Source organism: Aricia agestis, chromosome 8, assembly GCF_905147365.1.
Source record: "Aricia agestis chromosome 8, ilAriAges1.1, whole genome shotgun sequence".
NCBI classification, from domain to species: Eukaryota; Metazoa; Arthropoda; class Insecta; order Lepidoptera; family Lycaenidae; genus Aricia; species Aricia agestis.
Genome location: NC_056413.1, coordinates 17,394,787 through 17,418,460, shown reverse-complemented (window position 1 = coordinate 17,418,460; position 23,674 = coordinate 17,394,787). Strand labels below are relative to the sequence as shown.

The window sequence follows — 23,674 nt, the reverse complement described above, 5'->3', positions numbered from 1 at the left end:
AAATATATATTACGTTATACATGTTTGTACAATTGATAATAAATAGTCTGAAGATTTTTTTAACAAACTGTAGATATACAGTTTGCATTTTTTCCGTTTGACTTTGTTAATGAAGAATATTACGAATAAACTTATTATTTATATTCAATTGAAATTAAACTGAGTTTACAACGTTACATTCATAACACAATTTAATTAAGTGTTTCAAAATAGTTACAAAAATGTTATAATTATTCATAATAACGGGTTTTTGTTAATCTTAGACTAGCACGAGTCGGCGCATGAGTACCGAAAACTATTCCACCTCAATTTTTTTATGCGATCCTCTTCAAATTGCCCTCCTGATAATATAAATGCATGTTGCCAGGGCGCAACCCGGTGCCATATTGTTTAAACAAACATTGTTTAAACAATTGCAAGGAATTGTTATTTTTCAACCGAAAAATTAATATTCTTTATTATAATAAATATTCTTTAATGAAATACCAATAAAAAAGGTCCTATGACTTTTTACGATAAAGTTAATATTTTTAAAGATACGAATTTTTAAAGATTCGAAAAACCTCAAATTTGGGTACTTTCGACCGATGAAAAATATATTTAAAAAAAAAATAATGTCAAAGTAACATATTTTTTTAAATTCTGTATACAATAGTCAATAACATTGTTAATAGAGATTTCAAAAAATTTCATAAAAAATATAAAAAAATTTGTTCGGTTGAAAAATAACAATTCCTTGCAATTGTTTAAACAATGTTTGTTTAAACAACATGCATTTATATCATCAGGAGGGCAATTTGAAGAGGATCGCATAAAAAATTTGAGGTGGAATAGTTTTCGGTACTCATGCGCCGACTCGTCCTAGTCTTATCTAGCTCAATCCTTAATTTACTGCTAAGATTTAGAAAAATATAAATGTTATACATGTTTGTACAATTGATGATTGTATTATTGTAATATTCTTCATATTATTAAGAATAATAAAAACTAAGGAAACGTAACACCCACACTTCAACCGTTTTGAATTCAGTTCCTTTTCGCACACTAAAATATGACAATAGCATCATGCATGTATTCGGTACTAATTTTGTAGACTCATGGATTTTTAGGGTTCTATTACTAAGACTTCGATGTCTGTCCGTCCGTCTGTCTGTCTCCAGGCTGTAACTCAAGAACCGCTATAGGTACTTTTGAAATTTTCACAGATTGTGTATTTCGGTTGCCGCTATAACAACAAACACTTAAAAAAAATACCTAAGAGTGTCTCCCATACAAGAAACGTGATTTTTTCGGCCTTTTTTGCTCTATATCAAAAATGGCAACAGGTAGGCACATTATATTTTCACGAAGGCCCTTATTGTATGTCTACGGCAATAATTAATTAAAATAAAATAAAAATTTAAGGGAAATTTAAAAATTCCCATACAAAAAACACAATTTTGGCCTATTTTGCTCTCTAACGGTACAGAACCCTTCGTGCGCGAGTCCAACTCGCACTTGGCCGATTATTTTGACAGTCACGTTTCCTTAGGTTTTATTTTCTGTAAGAATAATATATTCTATTCAGTAGCGTATTTGATGCGTAGGTCCGCTTCGGCGTTGTCATCCTTTCTCCAAATCAATATTCATCTCCTCCCATATCAAAACTGTTGGTTTCGTTTTCTTGATGCATGTCACTGTAAAATTAAAATGATTTATTTTAACGTACTGTTAGTTATTTTTTAGGGTCTAGATAAGGTATTATTCAAAAAGCAAATATTAATTTGTTTTTTAAATACCTTTTCTAGACCCTAGAAAATAACTTCAAAAATTATTTTAATCGCCAAATCTCACGGAACACATCGTTTGCGTCTGACCCGCACTTGGTAGATTTTTTTTATTTATGCCCTAAAGCCTAGACGATATAGTCTAAGCGATAAGTTGAGAATGGCGAAATATAGAGATAAGGGTCCTAAAAATACGTGCTATAGCTCATTAGATTCGGGAAGACGTCTTGAAAAATGTATCGGAAGCGTGTATTAGCACACAAAAAATTGCAAAAGTTATAAGCAAATTAGGTTGCAAAAAAAAGGTATTAGGATTTTTGTTAAAAACTCCGAAACTATTAACATTTAAGAAATTAAAAAAAAAGGATTCTTTAAGAGGAGGAAATTTCCATAAAAAAACTCTCAACTCCCGGAATTCTATCTCTAGTATTTATAATTTTAATTTAACGCTGAAAGTAGGCCGCGCGGCATTTATAGGTAGCGCGCGCGGCTTTAAAACTAACTAGTCACACTAATTATTTTTTTAAAGTATTATATATTAATTTAAAATTAAAAAAAAAACTTATGGTGTATTCCGAACACTTCAAAGAATTCGCTCCCGTTGGAAATTTAACAAGTTAATTTTTCAACAAATTAGACAAATGTTAACTAACGAAATTTTTTCGAACTTCCGTCCTCATTGTACATTAAAAAAAATGTTTAAATAATTTTCGTAAAAATTGTTCACTTCGTGGAGCCCTTGATATAAACATACTTAACAAGATCACGCCATTAAAGTTTAAAAATGTTTAATACTATATTTTTTAATATAGTATTAAACATTTTTATATATTTTTTTTTTAACTTGAACAAAAAACTAGAAATCAAAGTAATATTGTCAAAAAAAATTGTTTTTATTTATTATCACATAATTGTTTTTATATCAATGAAAGACATGTATTAACTAAAAAAAAATTTTTCCGCCATTTGTTTATAAAAAAAATATAAACAAATGGACTATTTCGATGCTTTTAAAAAATTTTTAAAGCATCGAAGTAGTGAGCGTGTACCCTCTTAAAAGGCCGGCAACGCACCTGCAGCTCTTCTGATGTTGCGAGTGTCCATGGGCGACGGTAGTTGTTTACCATCAGGTGACCCGTTTGCTCGTTTGCCCCCTTATTTAATAATAATAATAAAAAAAAAGAAACGTGATTTTTTCGGCCTTTTTTGTTCCCAGAACCTTTTACACTAACTACGAGTATCACCGGGACATCGTTAAGGCGAGTTACTTAGAGTTGCACTTCAGTGCAAGCACTATAAAAATATTAAATAGTAAAAATACTTACCAGAAGCACAATAAACTCCTACATAGGGTATAGATTCTTCATGTATTAGTCCACCCCAAGTACCTATAAATAATATCATGAAAATCTGTATACATATTTTATTCTTTTTATATATTCATTTAAAAAGTCAACCATTTTCAGGGTCGATGTTTAAAATTCCTTCTATAGCGGATGGCCACATATTTAGGTAACACATATGAAAATAGATGTTTTTAGATCTAATGATTTGTCATGTGTGTTGATACACCTGACGTCAATAGCACATTAATGTTTTATTATACTATTGTGTTATACAATAACTTCTAATATAAAGACAAGTTACTTACAACTTGTACTTGAAGCAACCTTAACTTCTATAGGATTTTGTAATACACATCCCGCATCATCAACCACTTGATTTCCTGAAACATTCATAAAATATATTAGGTACTAGCTGTTGCCCGCGTCTTCGTCCGCACGGACTTTAGTTTATAGCGCGCGATGTCAACAAAATTGGTGTCAAAAGCTTTTATAAAAAAAACCCTGGTACCCCTTAAATCAATACAGCTGTGCAGTGTGCACGCAATAAGTATTTAATTTTTTTATATTAAACTTTATATTTTATGCCAAATTGTAAAGCTTATTTAGCCCTCCAATTACAACTTTACCCATAAACTATTTATCATTGATAGGTTTAAGGTTACGTCACTGCACAGATAAAGTACTGAGTTATTTAATACCCTAGAATAGATATAACAATCGAAAAAAATCGAAACTTAACAGTAAGATGATACCACATCTTATAGAAAGACTTTTGAGCAAGCGTCAGCGCGATGTAGAAGACGCACGGTGCCATCTATTATGAATTGTTGGAACTAACTTAATTTGAACAAATTTACGCATTTTCTATGCCTATGTCCTTTCTCAGGCTTTAGACTATCTGTATACAAAATTTCAATACAATCGGTTCGGTAGTTTTGGCGTTTGGCGTGAAAACGAGACTGACAGACAGACAGACAGACAGACAGACAGAGATACATTCGCATTTTTAATATTAGTATAGATTATGTGCACACTGCACAGCTGTTTTTGGGTATTTTGATTAATTAAGGGCCGCGCTACACCCGAATGGCAGTGGCGAGGCGAGCACTTTCAGCGCTGCCATTCCGGTGTAGCGCGGCCCTAAGAGGGGTACCACTTACCAGGGTTTTAAAAAGTTTTTAAATTTGACACAAATTTTGTTGACACCGCGCGCTATAAACTAAAGTCCACGCGGACAAAGTCGCGGGCAACAGCTAGTTATGAATAAAAACAATATTATATAGTAAAGTAGGTATGATAAGTTCTGTTACAATAATAAAGTAAAAAATAAAACGCCATCTGTTTTCATATATTAGAATTAAAATGTTGATTGCAATGATATATTTTCTGGATGGAATATAGGCCAACACGGTACACTCGAACTCCTTTATTTTAGAGCGCCTTCTGTTGTCAACTTGGCACATATATTAGAAATGCAGTAGGAGTTCTATAAGATAAGATAGATTGATTATTATTATACCAAGTGATTATATTATTAAACATAATATTCTAACGTATTAAAAACTATAATCAAAAACATACTAATTAATAAGTATGATTAGTTCTATGTTACAATAAAGTAAAAAATAAAACGCCATCTGTTGAATCGTATTAGAACTAAAATGTTCATTGCATTGATATATTTCTGGATTTTTTATTATTTATACATAAATTAATACATTTAAGATTTTGAAATATTATATTAAAATACACATCCAAGACCCAGGAACATTGAAAACTTTTTGTTCCGCCTGCGGGACTCGAACCCAGGACCCCCGGGATGAGCGCTGCCCACGCGCAATGCGAATTAATTTTCATCGATATTTTCATGGAAATAAGATATTTTCCCACATCAAAATGTAGCCTATGTCCTTTCTCAGACTCTAGAATAACTGTGTACAAAATTTCATTGCAATCGGTTCAGTAGTTTTGGCGTGAAAGCGAGACAGACAGACAGAGATACTTTCGCATTTATAATATTAGTATGGATAATATATTGAAGTATTGCCTTTCCTTCGACGACCTCTGTGGCTCAGTTGGTGGGCTCGGTATCGGTAGCTCAAGCCGGGGGTCGCGGGTTCGAATCCCGCCGACGGGACAAACATTTTTCAAAGTTCCTGGGTCGTGGATGTGTATTAAATATGTGTATAATATAATAAAAATCTTAAATATATGTATAGTATAAAAGTATTAAATATATTTCCGTTGTCTGGTACCCGTAACACAAGTCCTTCAGGTATTTAGCACAGGGCCAGAGTCAGACTGACGTGGTGTGAAGTGTCCATAGATATTATTACTATTATTCTTTTTATATTCATTTAAAAAGTCAACCATTTTTTTTTAGATCTAATGATTTGTCATGTGTGTCGATACAGCTGACGTTAATAGCACATTTGTTTTATTATACTATTGTGTTATACAATAACTTTTAATATAAAGACTAGTTACTTACTTGAAGCAACCTCAACTTCTATAGGATTTTGTAATACACATCCCGCATCATCAACCACTTGATTTCCTGAAACATTCATAAAATATATTATAATATGTTGAAGTATTGCCTTTCCTTTTCAAAAATTATCTAGGAATCCTGTACTATATTGTATTAATGTGTACATATTATTACATTACATCACTACTTACTTAAGGTTGATAAATCAGTGTTTAGTGTAGAGTGCAAGGGAAAATGTGTATCTGTAAAGATGATAATATAATCTTGTGATGAATAACATTAAACTCACCAAACCATATTCCAATACAAAATTATCTACTTTGTGTGTGTTGTTTTATTATTAAATAATATACGCACATTTGGCTACTATAATTTTAGATCAGTGGTTCTTAACCTTTTAGTCATGATGGGCCATTTCACCAAATGATTGTCTAGCCGGGACCACCCGCTGGTTTACCTAAACTAAGGTTTTATTGATAAAGAAAACAAGGACAACTGTATAAATATTAGCACATACATTTTTTTTATTTGGCAAAAATCGAAAAGTTACAGATTTTAATAAAATGTGATTTTTGTGACTGCATAGTCCATACTATTAACTAACTTCTGAATTGTCACATACATATTATTAGAATGGCTTTGCGTACCACTTGGAATGCTTTCAGCGACCACCAGTGGTCCGCAGACCACCGGTTAAGAACCACTGTTTTAGATAATCATAGTAGTTACATTGCATTGCAGGAAATTAATTCTATAATTACTTTTAATGTACTTACCAACTGTGGTAGGCTCACTAGGTAAATGTAGTTTAGGAATCGCTATCTTTGAAGGCGACCCTTCCCGTACTTTCCTTCTGGTTCAAAATGTCTATCGCAAACTCTATACTTGCGATAGCAATTTTCTTTTTTAAATCTGCTTGGGACGACTTCCAACCACTCTTCGTATAGAACTGGATATAACTGGATATTTGGTGACGGTATCTAAGGTTGATCCTAAAAGATAATTGATAATAAATAGAAAATCGTCTGACCACAGCATATGAAATCTGGATTGTATTGTACTACTATGTACTACGTACGTACGTATGTACAACTATATGCCGTATGCGTATCAATATAGTTAAACCTCATAAGAATCCGGTGACGGAAAACGTGTGATATATGATCCCAAAAGATAATAAATAGAAAATAGTCTGACCATAACATAATATTATGAAATCTAGATTGTAGGTTACATTGTACTAATATGTACTACGTAGTATGTACCACTCTATGCGAATAAATATAGTTAAAACACGAAAAAAGCCAGTGATGGTTCTGATTTTATTTACAATAATTGTAACTGATAAAACTAATTGATAAATAATTACGATAAACTTACAATATTACGAGGCTGCGAGGTTATGCAAATAACTAAGTTCTAATATACGCTACTTTAATACTTACTTTCCTGTGGCGAACCCTCCAAAAATGCAACGACTGCTCATTGTAAATAATTATCTCTGATTTTATTTTATGAACAATAAACAAATTTTGAATAAATTAGAAATCAGTTCCTTTAACGGCAGCCATTTTCGAATGTTGCCAATTATTTTTGTTTATCTGCCCAATTATTACACGAAATGTTGCTAGCGTAGTTAATAATGAATAATAAATATAATGCGCTAAAAATCAAAACTAAACATTATTTATAATTAATTATGCTGATGTAAACATAACAAGTAATTTGCATAATTAACAAACTTAGTTGTTAAGGTGCCCATACACGGGACAATTTGTCGTTCCGATCGATCGTCAAGAAAATCGTCCAATCGATCTTTTGAACGTAAAATCGTTTGCGATATTGCTACACACGTTCAATTTGTCGTTCGATTTTAACATCAAGGAGATAAATCATTACGATAATAATTGTCTCGTGTATTTTACCTTTTAACCCATCGATCGTGGAAAAACGAGACACAATAGCTTTTCTATTGTTATCGCGGCCGGATGCGGCCGCTTAGGGCTTCATGAATGAATTAAGCAAATTACTTGTTATGTTTATAAAGTAAATTTGCCCACTTACACATTTTTTCTGTCAACTGACAGACATCGTAATAAAAGAAACTTTAAATCAACTATCATAAGGTTGAAAATTACTTCATTCGACGACTCTTTAAAAAGAAACCGCTTTGAGCTCCCTTGTTCTTTCTCTTAATTTTATAATAATAATATTATGTAAAAGAATATTCAATTCCTTTACCAAAATTCTGTTTTGGTTTAACGTCAATTTTTTTTAAGTTTCTTCGCCACTGGCAATTTACAATGTTATTTTTTATAGGGTATTTATTATAAATGAGTAGTAGATTGGACAGTACTAGTCATTGGAAAAAGCACAAAAACACAATATTTATTAATGTTGCTTTAAAAACTGACTGTTTTTCTTTAAAAACAGGTGTTCTTTTACTTTAAAAACAGGAAATTTTTAAAGTAACATTAATAAATATTGTGTTTTGGTGCTTTTTCCAATGAATGGTACTGTTCAATCTACTAGTCATTTACCTTATATATATTTCTCTTAATTTTATGATAATAATATTATGTAAAAGTAATATTTTAAAAAATCTGTTTTGGTTTTACGTCAATTTTTTTAAGTTCCTTTGCCACTGGCAATTTACAATGTTATGATCAAAGCTCCGGAAAACAATATAAAAAGACGAAGGAAAAGTTTTGTATCGATATGTATGTGTGAGTGTGACCTTGAGGGGCACCAATTACATGGTTCTGTCCCCCCCCTGAGGTAATCCATAGGTAATCAGTAATTTAACTGTCAATTTGACATTGATACTACCCCAGGTTTTTTCTTATAATGGCACTTCGGATATACAGTATGTAACAAAAATATTTATATAATTAATAAGTGATAACGCTTTGGGTGTGTACGTGTTCCTTGTAGAGAGTTCAAGTTGTGAAAGTAGCAGCGCTGAAAGACGATTTTTTTTCACTTTTGTATGGGCAAGGGAAAACTCGTGACGCTCAGGCACAATAGACATAACGGCTCGGGCGTCACGAGTTTTCCCATACAAAAGTGAAAAAAAGTTTTGGTCTTTGTATCTCCTTATGAAGTTAAGAACTACAAAATATGATAAAAATATGCAACTGAAACTGTTTTTTTTTTTCATAAAATAAGGGGGCAAACGAGCAAATGGGTCACCTGATGGAAAGCAACTTCCGTCGCCCATGGACACTCGCAGCATCCGAAGAGCTGCAGGTTGCCGGCCTTTTAAGAGGGAATAGGGTAATAGGGGAGGGTAGAGATGGGTAGAGAAGGGAATAGGGGAGGGTAGGGAAGGGAATAGGGTAGGGGGATGTGGGGATACTGGGGGATGTATTGGGCCTCCGGTAAACTCACTCACTCGGCGAAACGCAGCGCAAGCGCTGTTTCACGCTGGTTTTCTGTTAGCCCGTGGTGTTTTTCCGGTTGAGCCGCCCCATTCGTGCCGAAGCATGGCTCTACCACTTTAATTGTTTTGTCAATATTATTATTAATTTATTATGTAACGTTTGTGTCAATATTATTTTTGTAGTTTAAACTTTACAAATTAAATTTATGAGGTTGTGCAAGTAAAATTATATACTTTTTCTTTTCACATTGAATGCAAGGCAAAGCGTGACGGAAATATGTTTTGTTTTCTTTCTCTTGGCGTTTGGCATAATTTATTTTTGACAGCACAAAGGAGTCGGCCATTTTATTGCAAGCTGACGAACTGAGGGAAAAGCGAAAGCTCTCCCTATAGATTTCCGTTTTATAGTTTTAATTAAATATTTTGTTTTTAAATACGTGTTATACATACGTAAAATCGAGTATACGTAATAGTGATAAGTTAATGTGGTAGTGAAGTTTGTGTGAAAATGGATGATCCCAACAGAATGATGGCGCATAGCGGAGGCCTAATGGGTCCACAGGGCTACGGTTTACCCGGCAGCGAAGGCACTCCGGCGACTGGAGACGGCGAAGCTCGAAAGCAGGATATAGGAGAGATTCTGCAGCAAATCATGAACATAACCGATCAAAGCTTGGATGAGGCGCAGGCTCGGAAACATACGCTCAATTGTCATAGAATGAAACCCGCTTTATTTTCAGTTCTGTGCGAAATCAAAGAGAAAACTGGTAAAATACTAAATTAAAATTGTTCTAATATTTTAATTGTAATAGTGACAAATGACAACGTAAACCTGTTATGTATTTTGTTTATTTATTTTTATTGATAAGAAAGTTTGTAGCAAAAAAGATAAACACATTTAGTCCCTGTGTACCATCAGTAAAAAAAAAATACATATTTTTTTATTTGTTCACATGTAAGGAAATAATTTTTTATAGTTCCAATCAAAAACGAGGAAACAATAATTCCTCTCTTGATTGTAGTTGCACTAATAGGCATGTGACTGTTATCATTCAGCACTATGATTTCTCAATGTCTTGCTTTCCTTTTTTATTGGTTTTGAGCTTTACCCATATTTTTTATTATTTTCAAGTCCTATCCCTACGTAACACTCAAGAGGAGGAGCCACCAGATCCTCAGCTCATGCGTCTGGACAACATGCTGATTGCGGAGGGTGTAGCTGGACCTGAAAAGGGTGGTGGCGCTGGGGCTGCTGCTTCTGCGTCTGCGGCTGCTGGGGAGTGGGGTAATTTATTATTTTGTTTTAGCAAACTTGAATTGTATGTTTGTATGAGGTCAGAGGTGAACAGTAAAACTCTCCTGCTAATTAGATTAATTTTTTTTTAGAAATAACAGATGCTTGATAACAACTCTTGTTTAGTAAAGAATAGAAACATAATATTGTTGAATTTAAACAAAACAAAAGTTCTATAATATTACTTACATTAACAGAGAATCTGAAAGATTTATTGAGACAGAATAAACTTATAACACCCCTTTTTTTGTGGGGGCTTAAAAATAATATTGTTTGTAGAGAATTTTTTTTAAATAATTTCCTTCCTAAACATCAACATTATAAAATTTATATCTAATTTATTTTTCATGTTCATAGTTAATTTTACTAAACCTTAGGTTGGGTTGCACCAGAGGCGTGGTTAAAGTTAAAGTTATAGTTAAGGCTAAATTCAACTTTAACCTTAACTTTGACCGGAGAAATTGACAGATGACAGCTGGTCCAACAAGGTTATAAATGAATGTGGGCAGGGGAGCTGCTGGTAAAGGAGAACTGTCAAAAATGACAGCATTAGTTCCTTTTTTTGCCACATGCATTTAAAACCTTGTCGAGCTTGTTATGGTTAAATAAGGCGTCTTGATACGCCATCAATTTTTGATTTGACATTTTGCATTGTAGTTAAAGTTACACTTATAGTTAAAGTTAGTTGCTGCAACCCAACCTTAACATCCTATTATCAAGAAATTTACAACTTAACAGCATAAATAAAAATATAATCAAGTCTGGATATTAAAGTCTTGCACTAAGGTTTAATTAATTATTTTCCTGTTTGGCATTACTTTACATTTAATAATGCTTTTTTTAATTTTACGTATTTTGTACTGTGTGAATACATTTTATAACTTTGACCTTGTCATATGCAAAAACCTAAATCTTCAATCTCGAAGTTGAAGAATATTTTACATTTATACATTACTAACATGATACTTTAGATGTGGACTTTAAAACAAAAAATACTTTCTTTTTTGTCCAAGGCTTCAAAAATAGAAAATAGAGTTATACTCTGTTCCGATCTAATTTAATCTGAGTATTAACAGACTTAAACCAGATGGTCATGGCATTATATTTTGCATGTTTAATTTTGAAATTGGAATTGATTTGATTAAATAATGCGGAACAGAGTATTCAAGATTATTGCTTATAAACTAACCATACTTTCACTGTCTGGTATAGTCTGTCAAAAAAGTTAAAAAGTTAAAAAGTGGCAACATCGTAGTGTCATCCCTTTTTTATTATGTTGCCACTTTTTAATTTCTGGACTTTTTTGACGGACTATACCTGTAACACAAGATCTTCGATAACATAGGAGCCAGACTGATGTGTGAAGTGTCCATACTCCATAGGTATTATTATACTACTAACATTGGGGTGTTATGCATGCGGTGTGTTTGTTTGGTTTACTGAAGGCACTGTGGCCCAAGCAGATAACGCGATCGAGCACTCGGACTACCGCGCGAAGCTGGCGCAGATCCGCCAGATCTACCACCAGGAGCTGGACAAGTATGAGAACGCCTGCAACGAGTTCACCACACACGTAATGAACCTGCTCCGCGAGCAGAGCCGCACCAGACCCATCACGCCCAAGGTTAGTGGGGTTTTATGATTCATGCTCTTTTTAGAGTATTATTTTCAAACTCAGTCAGAATTATTTTATATGGGTGTAATTAAAAACATTTGCTGCTAATAACATAAATTATTGCTTATATAAATATCCAATATTTTTTAAGTTGATTTCAGTCATTGGCTATTCACTATATCATGACACATCATGTAATTATTTACTTTTAATGGTGTCATTAATATTACATTGGGTATTGTGATTGTGGTAGACGAATGAAATAATATTGTTTCATTCTTTACTAGGAAATTGAGAGGATGGTCCAGATTATACACAAGAAGTTCAGCTCAATCCAGATGCAGCTGAAACAGTCCACATGCGAGGCCGTCATGATTCTGCGTTCACGGTTAGTTTCTTGCGTATAATTCACACAAAAAGTGATTAAAAAATATATATACTTATTTAAAACTTGTGTAAACCTGTGAACAAAATTTTTATTTTTAATTTTTTTTAAATTGGCCAGATCAAAGAGATAAATGTGACAACTCCTCCTCGGCCTCTATTAAAACTGATGAACGCTTGCAGTTTCCTGGATGCGCGCCGCAAGCGCCGCAACTTCAGCAAGCAAGCCTCGGAGATCCTGAACGAGTACTTCTACTCGCACCTGTCTAACCCGTACCCGAGCGAGGAGGCCAAGGAGGAATTGGCGCGAAAGTGCGGCATCACCGTCTCGCAGGTGCGTTGACGCGCGTCCCCCCCCTCAGGTTTCTGGACGCGCGCCGCAAGCGCCGCAACTTCAGCCGGCGCGCGCTCGACCTGCTCAACGACTACTTCTACTCGCACCTCGCCAACCCCTACCCCAGCGAGGAGGTCAAGGCCGAGCTCGCCAGCCTCTGTGGTATCACCGTGTCGCAGGTACGCTCCGGCGGTCTGTCCTCGATGCACCGTGCTGCGTGCACCAGATGAAATGATTCACTTCTCAGTTGCTATCTTTTAGGAGTACCTCAATTTTCCACCTATATTTTACCTACGAGTAACCATGATATGACAAGAAGCGGAGCTTACTTACAAAAACCATTTTAGAGCTCAGAAATTTTTAATTTGTTATTTTAAGTTATCTAATTCGTTTCAGGTTTCCAACTGGTTCGGCAACAAGCGGATCCGCTACAAGAAGAACATCGGCAAGGCTCAGGAGGAGGCCAACCTGTACGCCGCCAAGAAAGCGGCCGGTGAGTGTAATCCGATCTGGAACTAGCGTTTACCTTATAAAAATTACATATTTAACGTGTTGTTTGCAAAATTATTAATGGTTATAGATAGATTGAGCATAAAAATGATTATCATTCATTATTTGAAATTGTAGAAATACAACTTAAACAGGTCTATCACCTGTTTAAGTTGTATTTTTTACGAGAATATACCTATTATATCATTGTAAATAAGATATTATGTTTATTGTTTATGTATAAAATGTAAGCGCTAGCGCAGTGTAGTTTCGTTTGGTACGCAGACCTGTGTTGGGTGGGCGCGGGCCGCCGCGAGCGCTCGCCGCCGCCCCGCCACTCCTCCTATCATAGTAACTTACATTATTATACACTCATTACTTAGTTCCTTATATTACGTTATTTCTGAGCCTGAGTTACGAATTTCTTCAGGGTATAAAACAATATTCAGATGGCTTGTAGGAAATAAACTTTATTATTGCTATTTTTATCGCTCTGCAGCTAATTCGCTATCTTGTATTTATCCTTAATCTAACAGATACTATTAAAATATTTATAATAAGAATCCTGAGCTATTTCCACAGCCTATGATAATGATAATCTGATCCAATTCATCTCAGCAGAGTCGTAACTTATTAGTACACTAACTAGGAATAATAGATGCTAGTAGGCGGGGCGGCGCTAGGTATAAAACTTTACCGGGAAAATAAAAAACCTCTGCGTTTCTGAGAACTAGTTTCCAGAATCTAGAGTTCTTGTTTCGTACATTCTCGCAATATGGTTTTCTAATTTCCTGGTAAGGTGCATGTGTCGCAGCCATTTAATTGTGTCAGCACATTCGATTTTCATAGACACAAGGAAGTCTGTTAAAAATAAGTGTCTAGATATTATGGTATCAAACTCATAAGTCATAACTCGATTTTAAAAACCGTTAAATGCATTTTACTTAACTGTACTACCAATAAACTTTAGAATAGCAACTAATTTTGAAAAGAAAATATTTTAAGACACGTTTTTAAATGGGCTAATTCATCAACAAGATGGCTGCGTCATAATACAGATTTAGCTAGTGTGTATAGTGTATATAGTGTGTGTGGTACATGAAGCGTGTCGTTGTAGCAGCGGGCGCGTCGCCGTACTCGATGGGGGCGGCTTCGGGCGCGGCCACGCCCCTCATGTCGCCGGCGCCGCCGCAGGACTCCATGGGGTATTCGCTGCCGCAGCCGCCCTACGACCAGCCGCAGCCGCCCTACGACACCTCCTGCGGATACGATCCCATGCACCAGGACCTCTCGCCCTAGGTCAGTATTTTTTTTAATTTATTTATATTTAAATCAGGCGTCTTGGCCGATATTATAAATACCTTACAGACTAACACACTTAAACTAAAACTAACACTAAACACGTATTGCCTGCGACGTGGAGCGCGACGTGACGTTAATAAGTCGAGTCGGTATTAACACGACCGCATTCAGAGACATTAAATGATTGTTTAACATTAATTTTATGGATATTTTGATATAAACTCATACATTTTCCGTCATTTTTCAATTAATTGAAGTTTAATAATTAGTTCTCTTTGATTTTGAATAACATAAACCCATACTGTCGCAAGTCCCACTTGCGACAGTATGGGTTTATGTGAATCCTTGATTGAATATTGTATTATCTCTAAGGCTGGCCTCACACAGCCGGAATGTCTCTCTGAATTCATAATCTGAATTCATATTATTAATTCAGAAAGACCGGAATACCATACAATACAGTACGCTCCACACACATTCTGATTTTTTCAGATTATGAATTTCATAGATCGATCTGTAAGAATATGATTTCCGATTATGAAATTCCGGCTGTGTGAGGCCAGCCTTACACTTATATGAAACTCGTCTTTTATATTATGAAAGAAGGAGACATAACATTTTGACATAAGATTACTTTAACATAGACAGGTGCTCCATAGACCATAGGCCTCAAAAGCTCTTTTTAACTGGTATTATTCGTATCGTAATTAATTCATTGTTTGTATGTTACATTCAAAGTATTCGAAATTAAAATGACATTGGTTTCAAGAACAAGTGTATTAAGATTTACAGAAATAAGTGTATTACAGCTTGTTTACATATTTTGATGTTTAATATCAAGAAAACTTATGTGTTGTTTGTCCGCAGGTGGGGCGAGCCGACGTTTGCCATTACAATCGCAGAGGTGACCGCGCGCCTCGCCGCCGCGACTAGAACGTGTATACTATAGTTAATTATACAAGATACATTTTGACGCAAAATATTTTTTGACGAGCGACTATTACCACATAATTTTCTTATATCGTATTATCTACACCGATCGACTGGCACCCAGTATTTATAATTTTATAGCAGCTAAAGTATTATTTTTGGTCCAGTGTTTTTATAGTTTGTCGTATTCGATGATTTGGCAGTATTAGTTGTAAGTGGCGGGATCTCTTTGCATACGTTCACTGACTTACTCTATGGTGGATATAAATATACGATAGCTTGTAAGCGTAGCTATAGTTAGTGTAAGCCTTCAGATATTTTGTGCTGACTGTGTATGTGGAGTTCGGGCGTCGGCGGCTAGTCTCAGACTAGACTCGAATAATAACTGTCATGTCATTTTTTTTTCGAACAAATGTCAAAGTATTATGTATCGTCTATTTTTACGGGATTTGCTTGGTATTCAAACTTATATATGTGTTGTACAATATTCCATAGAAATAATTTTGTTAATTCCAACAACATGAGTGATGGACGATGGTATTTGTCTGGTTGTCGGCGTTCGGGTCGTATTGTGTGCAATTTATTTGTTATAACGGTTGTGTTCGGCGCACACGGAGCCATTATTGTCAGAAATGTTTTACCTATTTCTGCTTCGGATGTTGTGAATATCGAATATATTTTTATCTGGTGCTAAAGATTTTTGTAGCACAATATTATTTTTCGATTGCGTAGCGGTTAAGTCGACGTTGTCCTCGTTTTATCCGGATAGTTTACGCGTTAGGGTTTACAATCTCGTTCAAAATATCTGAAACAGTATACGAAATATGAGAAATTCAAATGTTTTAACGATTAATACGGAACGAACGCGCCGCATATAAAGTTTTAATTATACAATTTTAATGATAAGTTAATGAAAAATGATAATAAAGTGGGCGGCCGGTCCGCGCTCGGTGCGGGAGGGCCCAGAGGGGAGTGTATACCATTAATTAGGGGGCAGTCGGACCGGCGGCGCGAGTACATGTATACGACAAATACGATGTTATTGTGACCATCTAATTAAATAAAATAATTTTTGTGTAGTTACTTCTTGTATTATTTTAAAGTAAGTCCCCATTACCTTCGAAACAAAGATTTCAAACCCCAACTGTCAACTAAATCCCAAAATAGCTCGGCGCAAAAATATATTACAATTATAATATTGACTGTAAAAGGTTTTTACTGTTTAAATTGTAGATATAAATGATAATGAAACTTTATAAATAACAAACAGGTTCAACTAAGGTTCTACTTCTTATAGTACTCAGATTGCAGGCCGACATCTCTCGTAAAAACTCTTGAAATACGGTTCCGGCTCGAAGGACCAAACTTATTTTTTTAAGATTCATTTATAGTCGGAGTTGTTTGGAATATACAACGATGCTAAATCAATGGAAATGTTATATCTAGTACCTACAGTATTAGTGTTATATTACTTTATCTATAGTTATAATATCTAAAAACTTGATCTTGTGTCATCCTTTTTTAACCGAGTTCCAAAGTTCGACCGAATATAATATGTTCTTTTAAGGCTTATGGGCGCTCCACATTCTCAAGAGAATCTCGCGAGATCGCAAGAAACATGCGAAAAACGTGAATGTGGAAGCGATTCGCGTATTCTTCTCAAGTTCTCGCGTTGTTCTCCGGCTGTTCTCCACTTTTTGTCGGTTTTTTGACGCGAGACAAAGGAGCGCGAGGACGTGAGAACAGTCGAGAACATGTATTGACTCCACACTCGCATGTTTCTCAGTAGCGCGCGAGCCGCGGACTTGAACGGTTATATATTGTGTACCGCGTGGCGTCAATATGAGCGTAACTTGGACAAACTAACTTGAGTTGAAATTTTTAGAATATTTCCAAGCGGAAATTAAATATTTCCATTAACTTTTTTCTCTTTAGTATACGCATAATTATAATATGCGAATGCACATAACAATAAACTTGTCGCAGCGGCTTCTGCGTCCATCGTCATCGAGCGCGAGAACTGTAGTGAGAACTATTTGAGAACTTTGTGAGAGTGTGTACCCAAAGAAGTTCTCGGTATAGTTCTCGCTGAGAATCTCCGGAGATTCTCGTATGAATGTCTCTTGAGAATGTGGAGCGCCCTTTATAATTATCCAGGGAACCCTAAAAAGGCGGGCAGAGCCCAGTAATTACTTAGCTCTAAAGGGCGCTCCACATTCTCAAGAGACATTCATACGAGAATCTCCGGAGATTCTCAGCGAGAACTATACCGAGAACTTCTTTGGGTACACACTCTCACAAAGTTCTCAAATAGTTCTCACTATAGTTCTCACTACAGTTCTCGCGAGATTCTCAAGAGAATCTCGCGAGATCGCAAGAAACATGCGAAAAACGTGAATGTGGAAGCGATTCGCGTATTCTTCTCAAGTTCTCGCGTTGTTCTCCGGCTGTTCTCCACTTTTTGTCGGTTTTTTGACGCGAGACAAAGGAGCGCGAGGACGTGAGAACAGTCGAGAACATGTATTGACTCCACACTCGCATGTTTCTCAGTAGCGCGCGAGCCGCGGACTTGAACGGTTGTATATTGTGTACCGCGTGGCGTCAATATGAGCGTAACTTGGACAAACGAACTTGATTTGAAATTTTTAGAATATTTCCAAGCGGAATTTAAATATTTCCATTAACTTTTTTCTCTTTAGTATACGCATAATTATAATATGCGAATGCACATAACAATAAACTTGTCGCAGCGGCTTCTGCGTCCATCGTCATCGAGCGCGAGAACTGTAGTGAGAACTATTTGAGAACTTTGTGAGAGTGTGTACCCAAAGAAGTTCTCGGTATAGTTCTCGCTGAGAATCTCCGGAGATTCTCGTATGAATGTCTCTTGAGAATGTGGAGCGCCCTTTAGCGTCGTTAAACAACTTTGCCGCTTGTTGAATTTCAGGAATAATTTTCTTAACAAACACGGAACTTAATTTTTTTTGCGAAATAACGAATGTGCATGAATGAATAATTATTGCACATTACCATATTACTTAGTTTATTTCCCCATGGAATTGTGACCAACGCAATGTCCGTTGAATCAGTGACCACAAACTAAGAACAAACATGGACATGATGTCATACTAACCTACTTCACACTTCACAGCAGTGCAGTGTTAACAACGATCAGTGTTGTTGTATCAGTAGTTCATGACAGACGTTTCGTAGTTTTTGCGAGGACCGAGTGCGATAATTTCAGCTTTAAGTGTATTATGCTAAGTTCCATTTTGGCAGCGACGCGGCGAGGACACCTGTTACTGCAAAATAATAATTGTGAGTAAATATTAATGTAAATATTGATTTACTTATCACCAATGACTCACATTTACCTTGGAACTGATAGTTTTTTAGTTAGCGCGTAAAGACTTGGTAAAAGAAATATATCCTGCATGTTGTGAAATACTTTATATCTTAGATATAAAATATTATTTAGTTGTTTAAAATGATCTCAGCTAAATTTTTGTAGAAAAATAATAAATAAATAAAGTTGCAGTACAGAACAATAATTTATGATTATTGAATTCAATTTAGGTCTCCTATTATTTTTGTAAAAATGAATTGTGAATCACCTTTTGAGGACAAATAATATCTTGCATTAAAATCAGGGCCTCCGTAGGGTCTACTGGCGCCTGTGTGCAAAAAAAAAAGGCGCCAAAATGGCGCCTCTTAAGGCAAATTTTTTGGGTCCCTGGTTTTGGCGCCCCTAATGATGACGATTTGGCGCCCTTAGAGGATGGCGCCCGTGTGCATTGCACACATTGCACATATGGTAGCGGGGGCCCTGATTAAAATTCGCAAGTCATGTCATCAATCATCATCAGCATTCAGATATTCTCCAGTCACCGCTCACCGCTCACGGCTCACCAGCCAAGCAAGTTTACTAAATTCAACCACCAATGTCCTCTGATAATAATTAAGTATCTGCCAATCCTGAATTAGATAAATATTGCAATTTTTATAAACAATACATATTTTGGCTATCAGTCGTCAGAAAGTTATCAAATGAACCTGATAATTTGCGAATAATAAATACTAGTACTTATATTATCTTTTGGTTATCTTAGACTTTTTTTTGACATAGCATTAAGATACTAGAGTATAAAAGCAATAATAAGTTATTATTATGCTACTCATTACTTCTTTACTTTTGTTTTTGTGTACGTGTGTGTGTGCGGAAATTTCGAAACCTAATAATAATAATTGCAGGTTTTTGTGTCAATTACTTCAATATAATTTCATTCCGCAAGAAATCAATTCTTAAAACTTGAACAAAGAGTACCTACCTCCGAAATTAGCAACGCCTCAGAGGCTTACAAACTTTTTTGATCTTGATTTGGCCTAACATCGCCCATAAACCGCTTTTATAACTTATCGATACCAAATGATAATATTATTTATAGAAATATCTTGAATATAGGTATTCCAGCTGCCAGAATGACGAGCATACACAGCGCGTACGTGGCGGAGGTGCACGACGTGCCCATGTCGGTGATCATCCGACCCTTCATCCCCGAGCTCGACGAGGCCAAGGTGCAGTCCCTCATGGAGACCATACAGGTGAGGGAGAACAATTACCTACAATTAACTTATAACACGGCCACATTAACTTGACGCATGGTTTGATAGCGTCATTATGGAGCGGGCATGATATTGTATTCCAGCGATGCGTCAAGTTGATGTGACCGTGTATAATTTAGGGTGTGTATGTGCCTCTCATACAAGGTGTGATAAAACTATGTGATAATACTTTAGGGTGTGTAGGGTCCCTTAGGGTTTATTGTGAAAGTAGCAGCAAGTTATTCTTTCAGCGCGGCGCTGCTAATTTCACAGCGAACTCTATATAGGGGACACATAGACACCCTAAAGTATTATCATTTATCACTGTGAAAAGCGGCGCTGAAGTAGTTGTATGTACTTTTTTGTATGGGTAAGTTATGATGGGGGGGGGAGGAAATATAGAAGTCATGCTACTTTCACAGTGAACTTGTGTGACACACACCCTGAAATGATATCACTTTGTTTTGTTACACCTTGTATAGCGTGTCACGCGTTCGATAATTATCATTTGTACAAAATAGGAGTGATTAGCAAAAAGTACTCTACTTGTGAGAGAGCGCTTTGCGACGAAAAAAACATAAAAAAAACATACCGGTGAAAGTACTCTTCTTGTATAAAATGCGTTTGCTGACTTCACGAAACCGACCATGATTATCATGCTTCTGTATGGGAGAGCAGAGTTTTAAAAAATCTTAAATAAAATATGTAATATATTGTGTATAGGATATTATTTGTCACCCAAAAAAATTGCGCCATATCCATGGGCATCCCCCCTGGCTATAAAAATTAAAAATAATAAAACGAATTTTTGCCATCTGTTTGCAATACAATATTTTTACAACTAAAAATTATAAATTTTTTATTCTTTTTAAACACCTAGCTTCTAAAAAATCTGATTTGCCCCCCCGACCCAGAATCTGCGTAATTTGCCCCCCCTGGCCCACACTTTAGCTGTGTACATTCGCTATTACATACAACTTAAGTAGGTAAGTTAATTTTTGGACGAGTCAATATTTTGCAAAGTTTCAAGGTCAAATTGTTTACCTGGTGACATGTGTATTTTACGCAACGTTTTGTCGACGGACGACGTTATTAAATTTATTTATTAGTAAACAACCGAAAACGCTTAGTAACAAGTAACAAATAAAACATGATAAATGATAATGTATGTATGTACAATCAACAGCTATCTATAATCCTTTGTTTTTCATTTTTTTTCTGACATTGTGATATTGAATGCAAATAATCCGATGATTTCCAGGTTATCATTGTTTAGCATAATATAATGAATTATTATAATTGTCATTTTTATACTGATGTCGAACAATGCCTGCCAATGAAAACTTAGCCGATGTGGGCTATGTTTTGGGCCAGCGAAATTACACTCTCCCCTGGTACTGTTTGCTTCTGGTTCTCACTGCCTAAATACTCAGATGGCAGTTACGGTAACATAGGTAACAAACTGCTTCTTTACAGAAAGAGGAGGAGCAGGGCACGGTGCCGCCTATCGACGTGCTGTGGATCCAGGGTTCGGAGGGCGGCGACTACTACTACAGCTTCGGCGGCTGCCACCGGTTCGCGGCCTACACGCGGTTGCGGCGTCCCACCATACCCGCCAAGCTCATCCGCTCCACCGTCACCGACTTGCGCACATACCTCGGCAGCAGCACGCCCGACTTGAAGTGATTTAATACATAACGTGTAGCATAGTTTCCAGGATATTTTATCCAGTAAAATAAGAGCTCCTATCCTGAGGCTATACGCGTCGAAATTACAAAGTCGCGGGAAAATATGCAGCGCTATAACTTTCAGCCTGAAAGTGTAACTCTGCGCTAATACGAAGCTAAAGTTCCGGACCGTATAGACCCAGGCTTTACAGTGCCTTATGTTAAGCTGCAAATTGCAATAAGAGAAAGAGAATGGTTTTTAGGAAGAACCATTCTCTGGTCTGCATACTCAAATGTGATAAGTTACAATTATTATAAATTATAATATTATTATGTTCATGTAAATATTTCATAAAGATAATGTAATAAATTTATATTATAAATTATAATTTATTCCTCTTCCATTGACATACCCTTTCTTATTAAACTGTTTTAGTAAAAAAACCTACATTTTATCCATTATAAAAAAAGGAATAAAAATAATGAGACAGGCAATTCAATTCAGCTATTTATTTCTGTGGAACCCACACCTAACTACTGAACAATGAGATATGCAGTTTCCGTATATTTACAAAAGTGAACATAAATAATATCAAAATACACTAAAACTATGTAGTTGAGTCGGTGACCGCGCGTACGCAATGTACGTGCTTACTTGCGTACACGTGCGTACGAGCGTGCACATCGCTCGTGCGTACGGTTTCGTGTACTGTTGAATTCCAAAATTGATAGAAAATTAAATTACCGTAGCACCAACAATTGTTTCGAGCTCGCACGTCTCAATAAATTATACAAAACCGACGTCGGTCCTCGCAAACTAGAGTCCACATAACATAGATACATAACATACAACTTATATTATAGTGGAGTACATGAACCACGTATAAAATATACGTTTGACCTGCTCGAAGGACCATAGCCTCCATTTTCAGTTTCCCTTGTGTTGGATTTTGAGTCATTTATTTCCTGAAAATAGGTTCATAACATTAAAAGTATTTTTTACACTAAACGAGTAAAATCTCGCCCCTATCTAAATAGAGCACAATATGATTTCATTCCAACCATAACTAACAAAATTTGTGAGACTATTTATTTGGCACGGCATTGCATTTGTGCATACAATATATTTAAAGCTTTGCATATTATTGATAATAGCACATTTTATCTAACTAATAGTAATACATAATTATTATATTTTATCAAAGAAATGTATTTTTAGAACAGTATACAAGTTTTTGAAACTGACGCAACAATACAAAACTAACATAATTATTGACTTTTAACATATTTCGACATCATACATTTTTCTGCCTATAAAAGGTAAAAAATAAAGTTAGGTATCGACCAAGAAATATTGCATTAACTTTTGTGTTAAACATTCCTATTGAATTCAAATATAATTTCATATTCATTACTTACTTCTCTATCTATGACACTTCGGACTAATAGATCTTTCAATACATAACAATTGCCAGGTCACATCCTGGGGTTAAAATTGTATTTTAAACTATCTTTCAAATAACAACGATTCACAAGTGAACTCTCTGTAAAGCTGATTACACACTACGTTTTGTAAGTTTTCAATCAATCTACAATGTAGAGCGGCTATATTATTTACAGTTTACGATATTATGAATGTTCCATGAAAGATGAGTTTTGGCAAAGAAGTAGTTTGTTTCTGGACCTTACAAAATACGGATATAACACACTCTTACACACACTCGCACATCTCACACACACGAGTCAAACACTTGTACTCATCATACACTTATTGTAATTGGCAGTTACGTAATGTTCACCTAATGTGCGGGTACATCCATATTTTTAAAGGTCTACTTTCCTATCTACCACAGTAACCAACGTTTTTTCTAATCGCCAAAAACTGTGTAAGTATATCTAATTTATTACGTAAAATAGACTTTGCCTCTGTTTACATTCGTTCAGCCCAATTTAAGTAACGCCTCGAATAAATTCATTCGAACATAATATTGTAACATCTGCTATTCTACCACAAGTGAATTGTAAATATTTTAATACACTTTAATCTAATATAACAATTACATGCATTTCTC

The 23,674-nt window shown here is 35.5% G+C and overlaps 2 protein-coding genes and 1 long non-coding RNA gene across 10 annotated transcripts; 2 read left to right on the top strand and 1 right to left on the bottom strand.

Moving 5' to 3' along the window:
• Positions 1-1,476: 1,476 nt before the first annotated feature.
• Positions 1,477-7,243, bottom strand: LOC121730011. 2 transcript variants are annotated; one of them, XR_006036051.1, is made up of 7 exons: positions 7,049-7,243; positions 6,380-6,595; positions 5,795-5,845; positions 5,604-5,669; positions 3,418-3,492; positions 3,092-3,154; positions 1,477-1,676 (listed from the first exon to the last, which is right to left on the bottom strand). It is a non-coding gene; the product is annotated as an uncharacterized LOC121730011 (long non-coding RNA). The 2 variants fall into 2 exon arrangements; XR_006036050.1 differs by lacking the exon at positions 5,795-5,845.
• A 2,058-nt stretch (positions 7,244-9,301) lies between these two features.
• Positions 9,302-16,416, top strand: LOC121730009 (homeobox protein extradenticle). Of its 5 annotated transcripts, none has more exons than XM_042118806.1 (9): positions 9,302-9,752; positions 10,118-10,270; positions 11,743-11,903; positions 12,182-12,282; positions 12,641-12,791; positions 13,009-13,105; positions 13,387-13,452; positions 14,219-14,400; positions 15,271-16,416. In XM_042118806.1, the coding sequence occupies exons 1-8, from the start codon at positions 9,494-9,496 to the stop codon at positions 14,398-14,400; spliced, it is 1,170 nt and encodes a 389-aa protein (XP_041974740.1). In that variant the 5' UTR covers positions 9,302-9,493; the 3' UTR covers positions 15,271-16,416. The 5 variants fall into 5 exon arrangements, with proteins under 5 accessions (XP_041974740.1, XP_041974744.1, XP_041974739.1 ...); XM_042118805.1 differs by lacking the exon at positions 12,641-12,791 and adding an exon at positions 12,462-12,612 and having other exon boundaries at positions 9,304-9,752; XM_042118810.1 differs by lacking the exon at positions 13,387-13,452 and having other exon boundaries at positions 14,222-14,400.
• Positions 16,417-18,402: 1,986 nt separating this feature from the next.
• LOC121730010 (sulfiredoxin-1) lies at positions 18,403-21,944 on the top strand. Of its 3 annotated transcripts, none has more exons than XM_042118813.1 (3): positions 18,403-18,648; positions 19,805-19,935; positions 21,412-21,944. In XM_042118813.1, exons 1-3 carry the CDS (start codon positions 18,591-18,593, stop codon positions 21,619-21,621), a joined length of 399 nt encoding a protein of 132 aa, XP_041974747.1. In that variant the 5' UTR covers positions 18,403-18,590; the 3' UTR covers positions 21,622-21,944. The 3 variants fall into 3 exon arrangements, with proteins under 3 accessions (XP_041974747.1, XP_041974745.1, XP_041974746.1); XM_042118811.1 differs by having other exon boundaries at positions 18,403-18,651; positions 19,796-19,935; XM_042118812.1 differs by having other exon boundaries at positions 18,493-18,651.
• Positions 21,945-23,674: the final 1,730 nt, after the last annotated feature.

Excerpts from the sequence above, each read along its gene's own strand:
- LOC121730010 (XM_042118811.1), top strand. The coding sequence starts at position 18,591 with ATGCTAAGTTCCATTTTGGCAGCGACGCGGCGAGGACACCTGTTACTG. Across the intron at positions 18,652-19,795 it reads GTTACTGCAAAATAATAATT|GTATTCCAGCTGCCAGAATG; the intron begins GTGAGTAAATAT and ends TCTTGAATATAG. Across the intron at positions 19,936-21,411 it reads CCCTCATGGAGACCATACAG|AAAGAGGAGGAGCAGGGCAC; the intron begins GTGAGGGAGAAC and ends GCTTCTTTACAG.
- LOC121730009 (XM_042118806.1), top strand. The coding sequence starts at position 9,494 with ATGGATGATCCCAACAGAATGATGGCGCATAGCGGAGGCCTAATGGGT. Across the intron at positions 12,283-12,640 it reads GTCATGATTCTGCGTTCACG|GTTTCTGGACGCGCGCCGCA; the intron begins GTTAGTTTCTTG and ends CCCCCCCCTCAG. Across the intron at positions 13,453-14,218 it reads CCGCCACTCCTCCTATCATA|CAGCGGGCGCGTCGCCGTAC; the intron begins GTAACTTACATT and ends GTGTCGTTGTAG.